Source organism: Equus przewalskii, chromosome 6, assembly GCF_037783145.1.
Source record: "Equus przewalskii isolate Varuska chromosome 6, EquPr2, whole genome shotgun sequence".
NCBI classification, from domain to species: domain Eukaryota; kingdom Metazoa; phylum Chordata; class Mammalia; order Perissodactyla; family Equidae; genus Equus; species Equus przewalskii.
In genome coordinates, this window is record NC_091836.1 from 27,342,874 (window position 1) to 27,356,488 (window position 13,615).

At 55.2% G+C, this 13,615-nt stretch overlaps 1 protein-coding gene across 6 annotated transcripts; it reads left to right on the forward strand.

Moving 5' to 3' along the window:
* Positions 1–140: 140 nt before the first annotated feature.
* Positions 141–13,370, forward strand: ABCG4 (ATP binding cassette subfamily G member 4). Of its 6 annotated transcripts, none has more exons than XM_070623275.1 (16): positions 364–918; positions 1,542–1,791; positions 4,844–4,898; positions 5,585–5,702; positions 5,818–5,950; positions 6,085–6,135; positions 6,343–6,488; positions 7,597–7,720; positions 7,849–7,963; positions 8,158–8,300; positions 9,189–9,287; positions 9,513–9,681; positions 9,786–9,886; positions 11,010–11,168; positions 11,336–11,454; positions 11,607–13,370. In XM_070623275.1, the coding sequence occupies exons 3-16, from the start codon at positions 4,844–4,846 to the stop codon at positions 11,830–11,832; spliced, it is 1,758 nt and encodes a 585-aa protein (XP_070479376.1). In that variant the 5' UTR covers positions 364–918; positions 1,542–1,791; the 3' UTR covers positions 11,833–13,370. The 6 variants fall into 6 exon arrangements, with proteins under 6 accessions (XP_008511617.1, XP_070479376.1, XP_008511618.1 ...); XM_070623276.1 differs by having other exon boundaries at positions 596–837; XM_008513395.2 differs by lacking the exon at positions 4,844–4,898 and having other exon boundaries at positions 141–918.
* Positions 13,371–13,615: the final 245 nt, after the last annotated feature.

Consider the following 13,615-nt stretch of genomic DNA (forward strand, 5'->3'; position numbering starts at 1 on the left):
GCCTGGCAGAATAAAGATTTCTACAGTTGGAGCAGGCTGGGCTCTGGGTACCCCTTTAACCTTGGAGCTGTCTGCAAGCTCCCCCAAAGCAGTCACCCTCTGTCCCTTCTTAACTAGTCTCCTCCCCCTTAGAGACGGGCAGTGTGGGGAGCCTGCACGAGAGGGGGAGGAGGATGTCCCAGACTCTTGCTTTCAAAGCTTTTTTATCTAGTTTGGGGATTCCCTGGGGGAAGCCTGAACTCAAGGGCCAGAACGGAGGGAAACTGAAGGGGGGTGGGCGGTGCAGACAGGCTAACACCTTCACAATCCCTCAGAGTGGTGGAATCTGCACCCCAATCCCCTCCCCCTACACACACTCACGCCATTGTTTAGTCTGTAATCCAGGGACCTGTCCCCGCTGAGTGACTTCAGTTCTCCTTTCCTCACCACCTCCAAGTCGGCCCTTCGCCGCCAACCCCCCACTCCTTGGTCCACAGCTGCACCCGCTCCGACCCCCGCGTCGCCGGCGATGCTATCCTCTTTGCCACCCTTGTCCCCTGCGGGCTGCGGGGCGGCGCGAGCCCTTTAAGAACAGCGGGACCAGCGAGCAGTAGCTGGGAGGAGAGCGCAATCGCCCGGCGGGCTTGGGAGGACAGGGCTCTGAGGACCAGGCTCAGGGAACCGCGTGTGCGCAGCCGAGCCGAGTCGGGGCGCGCCCCAATCGCTTGTCCGCAACCTTGTCATCTCCTCTGAACTGAGGCCGGGGGCCCTCCCCTGCTGCCCGCTCCGCCCCGGTCCCGCCCCGGCCCGGGCAGCCGGGACCGGGAGCTGGGACGCGGGTGCTGCAGCCGGAGGCAGGTAAGGAGGGCCCGGAGTCTCCATCCCCGGCTCCTGGCAGCGCTGAGTCTCGGCCCCGCACCGGCCCGGGGGCGCGTCAAGGTGACCAGGCATGCGGGAGATGGGGCGGGGTGAACCCACCATGGGGGGCTTAGTTGGCGGTGGGCGTTTTGAGTCCGGGCGGTGCACCTGTCTTTGGGGAGAGCCTAGGGCGCGCGGGCCCAGGGGCGCCGGCGGGAGGGGCTGGCCAGCGTATCGCGCCCAGGGACGGAGAGGGGGACGCAGCCGGAGGCCCAGAGCATCCTCTTCCTTCGCCCTCCCCTGGTCCAACCTGCGCTCACCCTGCTACCCTTCGCCGGCCGCCCCTTCCTTTCTCCCCGTCCCTCCGGATCATCCAGTCCCCAGGGGCTTCTGGCCTGCTGGAGTAAGGAGATTAGAGCCGCCACGGGGAGGAGGCTGCGGCTGAGGGCTTCGAGGGGCCGGCTGGGGCCAGGCTGGGGCTGGGGCTGCCTGGGACCGAGGAGAGGTCCGGACTGAGCGTCGCTGCGCCGGGATTGGGGGACGGGGGAGGGCAGATGCTCGGGCGGTGGGAAGTAGGGTGCTCCCAGCAGGCGATCTGCCCTGCGAAGGAGGCAGGGAGGAGGGGCAGGGCAGCATTAGAAAGCAGGGGAGCTTCGAGCCGGGGCTTGGGTCTGCCCCGAACTGAGCAGGCCATCTCCCTGCAGGCCGGCGGCGTGATGGCGGAGAAGGCGCTGGAGGCCGTGGGCTGTGGACTAGGACCCGGGGCTGTGGCCATGGCCGTGGCGCTGGAGGACGGGGCGGAGCCCCCGATGCTGACCGCTCACCTGAAGAAAGTGGAGAACCACATCACGGAAGCCCAGCGCTTCTCCCACCTCCCCAAGCGCTCAGCCGTGGACATTGAGTTCGTGGAGCTGTCCTATTCCGTGCGGGAGGGGCCCTGCTGGCGCAAACGGGGTAGGGAGCAGCCTGGTGGGGAGGTGGGCCCGAGGAGTTGCCTCTTCGGGAATATGAGGCCTGGGTGTCCCTCGTTCTGCAAGTCCTGCATCAGTGGGCCCTGTGGGGACACTAAAATCTCAGGCCCTCACTCATCGTGCACACAGTGAGGTGCCAGGGTCTGTGCTCCCCTGCTCCTGAGAGCACTGTGGGACACTAGGTTTGGTTAGTTATTGCAGCTTCCCTCTTCTAAGTTGACACTATGACCTCTGGTCCTTGAGTTTTTCTTTATTTTTAGGTAGAATTCCTGCGTTTGAGGACTGGTTTGAGAAAGTGGGGGGCTGTGTGGCAGGGGTTCTTCCTCAGTGGTTAGCAATATCCTCGAACCTATAGAACGCTGCTAATTTTAAAAGATGTTCTCATGCCTGTCATCCTACTTCATTCTTGCCCAATTCTTCCTAAGCAGGGAGGGTGAAAGTTTGGCAGGATAGATAACATCCCATGTTACTAATCAGGAAACTGAGGCCCAGGGAAGTTGAGTAACTTGACCAATGTCACAGAGCTAATATGTGGCAGAGCTGGGACCAGGAGCCAGGGATTTCCAGCTCTCCAGGCGTTTTTCTTTTTTCTCTCTTAACTTCCTGGTACAGCATTCCTGTCTTCTCCTGTCTTCCCCCATCAGGGCAGGTCTGGAGCTCTGGGTTCCTTTGAACCCTGACCATACCCTGCATCTCCTGCTGTGGGCAGCTTGAGCTGGGAACAGAGAAACTGGGTTTTTTTTTTCCCAGAGCTTGGGTGTGGGTCAGGGGTGGAGCTGGGACATTGTTCTCTGAGGTTCAAGACAGAAGTCTGGGGTGCTTCAGAGCAGGGCTGAGCATGAGCTGTCTCTGCACTCCCCACCCTCACTGCCATGAGTGACCAAAAGGTCACAGGGCCTGAGCCAATGGAAACTGAGGCATCTTGGCTCCCTGCCCGGCACCGTATCCTAAGCAGCCTCTGGGCCCTGAGACCAGCTCTGGGTGAAGTGAGGAGATAGCTGTTATTTCCTTAGCCCTCATTTCTTCACAGTTTTAAGGAGAAATGAAGATAAAAAGAAATGTGGCTAGATGGGCCAGCTCTTCGCTTCAACCCACCAGCCACAAATTGGCATCCACCGGGTCCTTCCCGCCTTTGACCTTGCCAGCCCCATTCTGCTCTGCTGTCCATTTTGCTGCCTCCTCCGTCCCTGGCCCCTTTCTCTGTCCTCTGTCCTCCTCTGGCTTCTCTTTTCACTTGAATCCCTCTCCCCTTCTCTGGAGGACAGAAAGCAAGTAGAGGTAGTCAGGGAGGATAAAGAGCCCTGGGTGTGGAGCGGAGTGAGGGAGATCTCTGCCCTTCCCAGGGATGGAGTTGTCACCAGTCTCTCCTAATTATATATGACCTTTCTTGTTTTTTCAAAACCCGTTCCTATTAAATATTATCAGTCTCACTTAATATTTACAATAACCCTACTATGTCCTTGAGAGGAGATATTACTAACCTTATTTTATAAACGAGGAAACAGAAGCCCTGAAGATTAAGTGACTTGACAAAATTGAAAGAGAGTCACTGACTGAGGCAGAACTAGAACTCTGGTGTGTGTCTCCATCCCGAAGCCGGGCAGGCCCCTTCCACGCCAAGCAGCTGTGGGACAGCAGGGGCCCCGGCTGTAGGCTGTGGCTGTAGCCCTCGCCCTAGGACATGGATTCCTAGCCACTTGTAAGCTATGTGGTTTTGGCAGACTGCTTACCCTCTCTCGGCCTCACTTTGCTCATCTGTAAACGGGGCTGATAAGAAGATCCGTGGCACAGGCTTGCTGTGAAGCTCAGCTGAGATGTTATCGGGGAAAATGCATTACAAAAGGCCAGTGTAAGATGATATTTGTATCAGGCGTCAGTGTTTGATCTCGTGCTTGGCTGTGATTAAGTGAGGGGAAGGTTCCTCATTACCGATTTCTTCCCCTGCAAAAGAAATCGGTCCTCTTGAGTGTCTCTGAAAGGCCTCTGCGGGAGCGTCCAGCCACACGTCTTTCTGACTGACAGTGATGATGGCTGAGGCAGAGGGCTGGAACCCATGACTTCCCCCCACCCAGTAAAGAACTTGCTGTGTGACTTTGGGTGAGTCACTTGGTCTCCCTGGGCCCTAGTTGCCGCATTCATGTTGCTGTAGCAGCAACTGAGGTCATGAGCTTTGTAAACTGTAGAGCACCGTCCAGGCCATTGTTGGGATCAGGACCCCACAGTGGGCAGCAGCTGATCCCCCTCCTGACCGGATGTGTCCAGAGGGACCAGTGGGTGCTGTGGAGAGAGAGCAGAAGATCATATTCCTTCACTGTATCTGCTAAGGAGGGAGAGTGGAGAGGGAACTGGGCTCTGTGGGGGTCGGAGGAGGGTAGTAGTGAGCAATGTACCTGGTGGGGATTGGTGTTGCTGCCTCACTGAGGCAGGTCTGCAAGCGTAGCAGGAAGACTGGCCTCGCTGGCTTCATCCTCCCTCTCCTGCCCCATCTCACCAGACGACTCCTGGAGTCACTGCCCTCTGCTCCCTGGATTGTGTTACGTATACGCTCTTATAGAGCAGAGCTTTTCCTCTCAAAGCCTGCAGAGCCTCTGCCTTCCCTGTCCATTTTGGAATGCTGCTCATCCTTCAAGTTATAGCTCAAATGCCACCTCTTCCATGAAGCCATTCCTGATTTTTCCCCTGCTCCTCCGCCCTCATCCATTCTGTTTTCTGCATTCTCATGGCACATTACTTGTATTTGTGTTATAATCCTTATTTTATCTTCAGATCATAGATGTTTTCCATTTTTTTTACCTAGACTGTGACCTTCTTGCGTGCAGGAACTGTGTCTTCCTCATTTTTTTGTCCACTGTCTGGTACAGAGCTTGGAATGTGGTAGATATCATTAAGCATTTGTCAAATGAATTAATAATAAAATGTCACTTTTGAAAATGCACTCTATGTGCCAAGCATTGTGTCATATGCTTTACATATATTATCTCATTGAATCTTTACAACAACCCTATGAGATAGGTACTGTCGTCCTCATTTTACAGATGAGGGACCTGGAGCTCAGAGAGGTTAAGCAACTTGCCCGAGGTCACACAGCTGGTAAGTGTGGAGCCAGAATTTGAACCTAGATCCACCTGACTCCAAACTCGTGCTCTTAATGCCTATGCCACCTCCCAGTGAGTGAATGAAAGGTGAGATTTGACTGGGCCATGTTAGGGTCTGCAGAGACAAGCCTGATGGGCAGCGAGAGCACGAAAAAAAGGCTTTTTCAGAATGAAGCAAAAGCTCTGAGAACACACACTCAGGACAAACACTAATTGAGCATCTAGCACATGCCAGACAGTCTGCTGAGGTTACAAAGATGAGTAAGACACAGACCCTGCCCCCAAGGAGCTCACTGACTAAGAGGCTCGGGGAGGCGGATGGTTGACAGGCACATCAAGTAACAAACATGCTGGCGTATGACAAGTGCTATGGGAACACAGAGGACAGTCGGCCAGCTCAGGCTGATCACTGGGAAAGTCTTCCTGGAGGTGCGGAGAGAGCGACCACTGTGTTTATAGGTGAGGATCAGGGTCTTCTATAACCTTGACCCTCTCTCCATGCCCATCCATGAGATGTAGGGCTTTTCCCAGGGCCTTCAGAAGAGCGTTGTCGCCTCTGGTACTTTGACATTAGTAGTGATCATTTCTAGGGGGACCTTAGGAGCCACGGCTGCTCCTAAGAGTCTGGGGCGCCTCTGTTCACTGTGGCCTGATCGAAAGTTCCTCCCTCCTTCACTGCAGGTTATAAGACCCTCCTCAAGTGCCTATCGGGTAAATTCTGCCGCCGGGAGCTGATTGGCATCATGGGCCCCTCAGGGGCTGGCAAGTCCACATTCATGAACATCTTGGCAGGATACAGGTGAGGACGAGGCTGGGGTAGAATGGGGCAGGACGCGGGAAGAAGGACCCCATGGGGAGCATAGAGGGGGTTCTGAAGCGGCCTTGACCCCCATCCCCAACCCATATTCCTGCAGGGAGTCTGGAATGAAGGGGCAGATCCTGGTCAACGGGAGGCCACGGGAACTGAGGACCTTCCGCAAGATGTCCTGTTATATTATGCAGGATGACATGCTGCTGCCACACCTCACGGTGCTGGAAGCCATGATGGTGAGGGCTGGATGGCCATCTCCTCCTCCCAGCCCCCGCTTCTGTCTGCTGTCCTCATCTTTCTCATTGGCTAAGGGGTCAAGGCAGTGCCCCTCGCCCACGCATATCTGACCCACCTACTCTCTGGACCTCAGGTCTCTGCTAACCTGAAGCTGAGTGAGAAGCAAGAGGTGAAGAAGGAGCTGGTGAGTGGGGAAGGGGAAGGAGAGGGAGCAAGACAGCTTCCCTTTCTGGTGCTACTGAGTTCTGGGGCCCTGAGCTGGGGAGTGGGAGCGTGGCGGCCAAGGATGGGACAATGGACTTAAGGGAGATGTTTATTTAAATTGGAGTGGTGCCTGGGGGAAAGCAGAGACTCTGGAGCTGACCTGGGGTGGGTGGGGGGTCTGGGCCAGGTGACAGAGATCCTGACGGCACTGGGCCTGATGTCCTGCTCCCACACGAGGACAGCCCTGCTTTCCGGGGGGCAGAGGAAGCGCCTGGCCATCGCCCTGGAGCTGGTTAACAACCCGCCTGTCATGTTCTTTGATGAGCCCACCAGGTAGTTCTTCCCCTTGTCTCCCACCGGGATGCCCTATCCCCTCAGCCTGAGCCTGGGCTGGAGGCTGCAGCTGCTCCACTGCTGGAGGCCAGAGCCTGTGTCTGCAGCCTCCTGGGGCCAAGATAAGGGCTCATTCCTCATCTCCATCCCTGCCAATCCTGCTACTGTAGCAGCCTCATCCTTCATCCAGGCAGAAAGCCCCGTGTCCTCCGTGATTGATGCCTCCCTCACCTTCTCCCCCACAGCGAATCAGTCACCAAGTCCTGCTGATTCCACCTCCTTTTTTGATCTCTGATTGGCCCCACCCTGATCCCTAGTGCCAGTGCTTAAGTTCAGGACATCATCAACCCTTGCCTGCATTTCTGCAACAGACTCCTATCTCCTTGTTTCCAGTCTCTCCTGGTCAATCCTTCCTCCAAAAGACAAATCTGGCAATACTCACTCCGCTGCTTAAAAACATGCAATGAGGCCCATTTGCCCTCAGAATAAAGTCAGAGGACTTACAAGGTCCTGGTCTGAACCTACTTCTCCAGGCTCACGTCTGGCTTCATGCTGTCTTGTATTTTATGCTCTAATAATATTGAATTGCTCATAATTCCTTAGTCGAACCATGTGTTCCATGCCTCTAAGCTTTACACATGCTGTGTCTTCTGCCTGGAATGCCCTTCACCACCACGCCTGCCGTTCCACCTTCACCTGGCTTAGCTCTTTCTTCTTCCAGACACTTAGGAAGCTTCTCTGACTACCCTCCAACACCCTTGTAGAGCAGAGCTGAATCCTCCCCCTCTTTTTCACCCCATGTTTCTACAGCATGTTCCACATTCTCTCAGATGATCTGTGTGCTTATCTCTCTCCCTCCAGACCAGAGTCTATGTCTCACTTATTCATCATTGTAATCCCAGTGCCTGGCATTCAACAGGTGCTCAATATATGCTTGTTAGACTGAACGGTGCTCTAGGCTTCTTAGTACCTCCAGATTCCTGAATCACACAGTGTGTACAGGATACAGGGGTGGCCAGAGTGAACCCCTTCTTGCCTGCTCCATCCACTTCATAGCAGCTGTTCCACCTACCTCACTCCACCTCCATGGTGGCCTCTCTCTGGACAGTGGTCTGGACAGTGCCTCCTGTTTCCAAGTGGTGTCCCTCATGAAGTCCCTGGCCCAGGGGGGCCGTACCATCATCTGCACCATCCACCAGCCCAGTGCCAAGCTCTTCGAGATGTTTGACAAGGTAAGTGCCTCTGGGCCTCCAAGATCACTGGCCTGTGATGGGGACAGGGAAGGAGGTCAGTAGAGGTGCTGGTGGGGCCTTCCTGGTTCACTGGTCATGCTTTCCTCCCCCTTCTCTTTCCACCTCAGCTCTATATCCTGAGCCAGGGCCAATGTATCTTCAAGGGTGTGGTCACCAACCTGATCCCCTATCTGAAGGGGCTTGGCTTGCACTGCCCCACCTACCACAACCCGGCTGATTTCAGTGAGTGGGGGGCCTGTTGGGAGAGGCTGGGATATGGTGGTGGGCCAAACGTGGGGGCTTGGGTCATGCACTCCGGCCTCCTGGGGGCAGAAATATCACTGTCACCTGCCTTCCCCACACACTCAAGAAGGGGCTGGCTTGCCTTGGAAACGAAGGATAGACCTTAGCTGAGCCCTCCCCTCTGTGTCTCCCAGTCATTGAGGTGGCCTCTGGAGAATATGGAGACCTGAACCCCATGCTGTTCAGGGCTGTGCAGAATGGGCTCTGTGCCATGGCTGAGAAGAAGAGCAGCCCTGAGAAGAATGAGGTCCTCACCCCCTGCCCCCCTTGCCCTCCGGTGAGTAGGGGTGGAGAGGGCAGAGAGTGCAAAGTGAGGGAGGGGAGACAGGACCATGGACAATGGCCCTGCCAAAGAGACTGTCCCCTAGAGGCATCACAACCATTGGGTACTAGGAAGAACCCAGGACTTGGACTAGACCTTCTAGTAACAGCTGTGTGGCCTTGGGCATGTTATGTAACCTCTTTGAGCTTCGGCTTCCTTGTTCATTTATTGGTTCAGGAAATTCTTACTGAGCATCTGTAGTGTATTGTCCTCAGTGCCGGCACACTGCCATGGGGTAAGCAAGACCAATGCTCTTGAGGCCATCGTGGCTTACTGTCATCTCTACCCTGGAGGTGATGATACTTACCTCACAGGGTTATTGGGAGGACTAATTAGATCATAATGTAAGGCTCTACATACTGTAGCTGGTGCAGCTGGTGCTTGCTCAGTGCCAGGTCTCCTCCTTAAAGGAGATACTATAACCCTCAAAAACTGGAAGAGTTAGTTATTGTTGTTGTTGTCATCATTATAATCACTGTTAAATAATATCGTTGTGAAACTGGTGGCATAAAGGTGTTCCACCCTTAGGATAAATGTTTTTCTATGGCTTAGAGAGAAGAAAGGTGACTGATCTACTAGCAGCCCTCACAGTTGTCCTTGACTCCCTTTCTACCTCCTCCCTCCAAAGTTTTTACCCCTCCTTATGTCTCTCTCTGAATCTTGCTCTGATTCACGCCCCTAAGCCCAGCTTCTAGGTACACAACTGAGTGGTGGGGAATTCTCCTTCAGGAGACCTGGAGGACCCCTGCCCTGGGGAAGGCCTCAGAGGTTTTCCCATTCACTGAGCTGGGTGCACAGTGGGTGGGTGGGGTAGGCTCACCTGATCCAATTTCCACTCCCTAGGAAGTGGATCCCATCGAAAGCCACACCTTTGCCACCAGCACCCTCACACAGTTCTGCATCCTCTTCAAGAGGACCTTCTTGTCCATCCTCAGGGACACGGTGAGGCATCATTTGGGGGAGAGGAGGCTGGCATAGGCCTGGCTTTTGGGGACATAGGATCCCAGCAGCTGGGATGGGAATGGGGTCCCTCCCCCAGTAGCCACACCAATGCACCTGTGGGTTTATGAGCCTATGAGGGCAGCTCCGAGCTCCTACCCCAGTGTGGCCTGCCCATCCCTAGCCTGTGACCCCCTCCCTTCTCCTCGTGATGACCCCCTCGCACAGGTCCTGACCCACCTACGGTTCATGTCCCATGTGTTGATCGGCGTGCTCATTGGTCTCCTCTACCTGCACATCGGCAACGATGCCAGCAAGGTCTTCAACAACACCGGCTGCCTCTTCTTCTCCATGTTGTTCCTCATGTTCGCTGCCCTTATGCCAACCGTGCTCACCTGTGAGCTTCGCTGCCCTCAGCGTGGGGTGTGGGGCATGGGTTCTGGGGCCTGGGGTAGGGGCCAGGGTGTCAACCAGCTGTGCCAAATTTGCCTGTGTCCTCAGTCTCCTTAGAGATGGCAGTCTTCATGAGGGAGCATCTCAATTACTGGTACAGTCTCAAAGCATATTACCTGGCCAAGACCATGGCTGATGTGCCCTTTCAGGTGAGCCTCCTCCTCCCGCCTGCCCACTGCCTCCCTCCTGTCTTCTCCTTCCATCCTTGCTTGCTTGCCTCCCTCAACCTGGTCCCCTGCCATCCTTCCCATTACTTCCACTCACTTAGCAAAGAGGTAGTGAGTACCTGCCATGCACCAGGCTCTGAGCCAGGTACTAGGAATACAGCAAGGAGAAAGGCAGATATCATCTTGACTTTGTGGAACTTATGTTCTAGCAAACTGGTTTGATGTCTAGGAACTGACAAACCAAACAGAAATGATGAAAATAATAACCCTACAAATGACTCTATAAATCTTATTCGAGGCAATAGAGAATGGTGTGGTTCTGGAGCCTTACCGTGCCTGTTAGCTGCAAGATGTTGGACAAGTCACTTAATCTCTCTTTGCTTCAGTGTCCCCATCTATAAAGTGGAATGACGATAGTATCTACCTTGGGGTTGTTTGGGAGAATTAAACGAGTTAGTACGTGTAAAGTACTTGGCACATAGATAAATGTTATCTGTTTTTTGTTGTTGTTGCCCCCACCTCCCTGTTCCAAGCACCAGGGCCACCAATAATCCACAGGGCACCTTTGTGCCAATTAGAAAAAGGTGCCCCTTCCTCAGGGTGGATGTGGCACTGTACCAGGGGGCATGGCTTAGTGAGAAGAGTACAGCCGGGCCTTGGCCTCTGGTTGCCTCTTGGTTGGGCACCCTTGTGCGGGGAACAACTTGCACGACCGCACACAGTGGGCTCAGTCCCTGCCCTCCAGAAGTTGATAGCTCATAGGGTGACAAAATGCTCTCATATGTAGAAGGAGTTAATTGACAGTATAAGGAATAAGCTGGTCCAGATGGGAAGGATTTAGGAGCTCAGAGGACAGAGAAGTCACCCTGCCTGAACCAGCCAGAGTGGGCCTAATGGAAGAGGTGAGACTGGAAGATGAATGAGGTTCACATAGCTAGGGAGGAAGAGGACATGTGTCAGCCTGAGGAGACAGCATGGAGGCGGGACCAGGCATGGACACTCTAGGAGTAGTCATTCTAGAGGTCCTGCCTGGGCAGAGTGGAGGGTCTTGGCCACCGTGCCCCTGGCTCGCAGTCTGCTGCCCAGCCCTGTGCCCCCTCACCAGGTGGTGTGCCCAGTGGTGTACTGCAGCATCGTGTACTGGATGACAAGCCAGCCAGCGGAGACCAGCCGCTTCCTGCTCTTCTCAGCCCTGGCTACTGCCACAGCCTTGGTGGCCCAGTCTTTGGGGCTGCTGATCGGAGCTGCCTCCAACTCCCTCCAGGTGGGAGGGCTGGCTGGTGGGGACCCCTGAGAGGGGACAGGGTCTGGTGGGAAGAAGCGGGGGCTGGCATAAAGAGTGGGATGGGCCTGTGGAAAACCTTCGGCTCCCCAGTCCTATGTCTGTCAGGTCACCCTTGTGACAGCTCGGTCCCCTTCCCTCCCCTCCAGGTGGCCACCTTTGTGGGCCCGGTTACCGCCATCCCTGTCCTCCTGTTCTCTGGTTTCTTTGTCAGCTTCAAGACCATCCCCACTTACCTACAGTGGAGCTCCTACGTCTCCTACGTCAGGTCAGTGCCCTTTCCCTCACGATCCGCTCCTGTTCCTCCCTGCAGGAGGCCATGCCCCCAGGGATGAGAGAGTTGCAGCTGGGCTCTGGCATTTGCCCAGGGAGCAATGAGCCTATGCTCTGTATCCTGCCCTGATGCCCCTGCTTGCCTAGGTATGGCTTTGAGGGTGCCATCCTGACCATCTATGGCATGGAGCGAGGAGACCTCACCTGCTTGGAGGAACACTGTCCATTCCAGAAGCCACAGAGTATCCTGCGAGCACTGGATGTGGAGGATGCCAAGCTCTACATGGACTTCTTGGTCTTGGGCATCTTCTTCCTGGCCCTGCGGCTGCTGGCATACCTTGTACTCCGTTACCGGGTCAAGTCGGAGAGATAGAGCCTTGCCCGGGCCTGCACCCCATCCCCTGCAGCAGGAAGCCCCTAGGCCCAGCCCTTTGGGACTGTTTTAACCTTGTAGACTCGGGCACTGGTTGCTGGTGCAGCCACCCTCCCCTCTCTTGGCTCCTTCACAGGCTGGCTGTGAACTTCAGACTGCGCTCCCAGCCTTGGCCCTGGGATCAGGGGCTCCAGCCCTCCCTGCCATGCCCAGGGGTCTTCCCAAGTCGATGCAGTTTGTAGCTTCCTCCCCACTCTCTCCAACATCTGCATGCAAAGACCACTAGGAGGCTGCCACCCTCCTTCCTGCCCTCAGCACCCTCCTCTGTTGTCTGCCTGGGAGCCCCAGGCTCTCCAGACCCCCACTTACAACTGACCAAAGTGGCCCCTCTTGGGGTCCCCACTACACAAGTGTTTGTAAACTGGGCTGTTCTAAGGTTGGGGTTCCAGGGCTGGGCCCTGGTGAGGTCCCCTGGAAATCCCATTTGGACGTTGGAATAGAGCAGGGAAGGACTCTGGAAGTCTCTTCCTCCTCCTCACCTTCTCCCCACCTCAGGCCCTTGTTGGTTTAGACAATCTGCTGGGACAGAAGCTGGGTTTTCTGTCTGGGTCATCCCTCCCAGTCCTGGGGATGGGAGAGGCCTAGGGCCATGGGATGCCCCGTCCCCCATCCCATCACCTTTGGTGGGGGCAGGGCCTGGTGGCACCTCTGCAATAATGTCTGTGTTTCTCTCCCACCTGCCACTGGAACTGGAGAAGGCACTTTATTCTGGGGGGTGAGTGGGAGAAGACTCAAGTCTCCTTTCTCTGCTCCTGCCGCACGGTCCTGGAATGCTCCGTCCCCTTTCCCGAGTTACAGGCACATAGATGCGAACAGGCGATCTCAGCCCTACACATACTCACTGTCCCCTATGCCTCAGAGGAAGAGTGATGGTGGCATGGTGGTGGGTGCTGTTGGGAGGGCAGTGCCAACCTCCTCCTGGGGATCCCACTTTGACTCTAAGGATGAGGCTGGTGCTGCCCAGTGTCTCCAGGATCTGCAGGTGTCTATCCCCTAGTCTTTCCTCCCTCCCAAGCCACGGGTGGCACAGGGCACTAGATCCCTGGAGTTCAGGACCCAACACAAGCACAAGCACGGGCATAAATTGGCCTTGGCCACTGCCACCCAATGGCCCTTCTTTTGTGCGTCCAGCTGGCATTCTCACTCCCCACCCCTCCCCTAGCTGCTTGTTGCTCATTCAAACTCCTGTCCATGTATCTCCTCCCTCTTCCCATCAGCCAAGGTGGCCCCTGGGCATCAGAGCAGCATGCCCTGGGCACCAGGGTGACAGACAAACCTAGAGCATGTCTGGCTTTCCTGGTGGGTCCAGGCTCATTCTATTTCTGAGTTCCCTTCCCTTGGGGCTCTTTCCCCCTTGTTCCTGTGCACATATCTCCCTACCTTCCCTCACCCTACCTTGGACTCCCCCATCACACAGAGATGACAGTTGTATTTGTGGGATTTCACCCATTATTAATAAAACCTATATTTATACAGTAGGCAGCGTGTAAATGTATGTGGGTCTGGCGCTGGGTACCATGGGCTGTGAGGTGGTCTTCAAAGCACTTGGCAAGAAGCCTGTGAGCTTTAGGGAGCCTGTGGCAGGGGGTAGTAAGTCCTAGGTATATGTCAAGCCAGTGAATATATATCTTATGAAATAGTATCACGCTTTACATCTTACAAATATTTCATATTCTCAAGGGACTCTTATGCCAACCCTGCATTATCCCTCATGACAACCCAT

What these genes read in the sequence shown, in the direction of transcription:
- ABCG4 (XM_008513395.2), top strand. Translation starts at nt 1,554, where the DNA reads ATGGCGGAGAAGGCGCTGGAGGCCGTGGGCTGTGGACTAGGACCCGGG. An exon ending in GCCCTGCTGGCGCAAACGGG is followed by an intron (nt 1,792 to 5,584) that starts GTAGGGAGCAGC and finishes CCTTCACTGCAG; the next exon opens with GTTATAAGACCCTCCTCAAG. An exon ending in CTGCCTCCAACTCCCTCCAG is followed by an intron (nt 11,169 to 11,335) that starts GTGGGAGGGCTG and finishes CCTCCCCTCCAG; the next exon opens with GTGGCCACCTTTGTGGGCCC.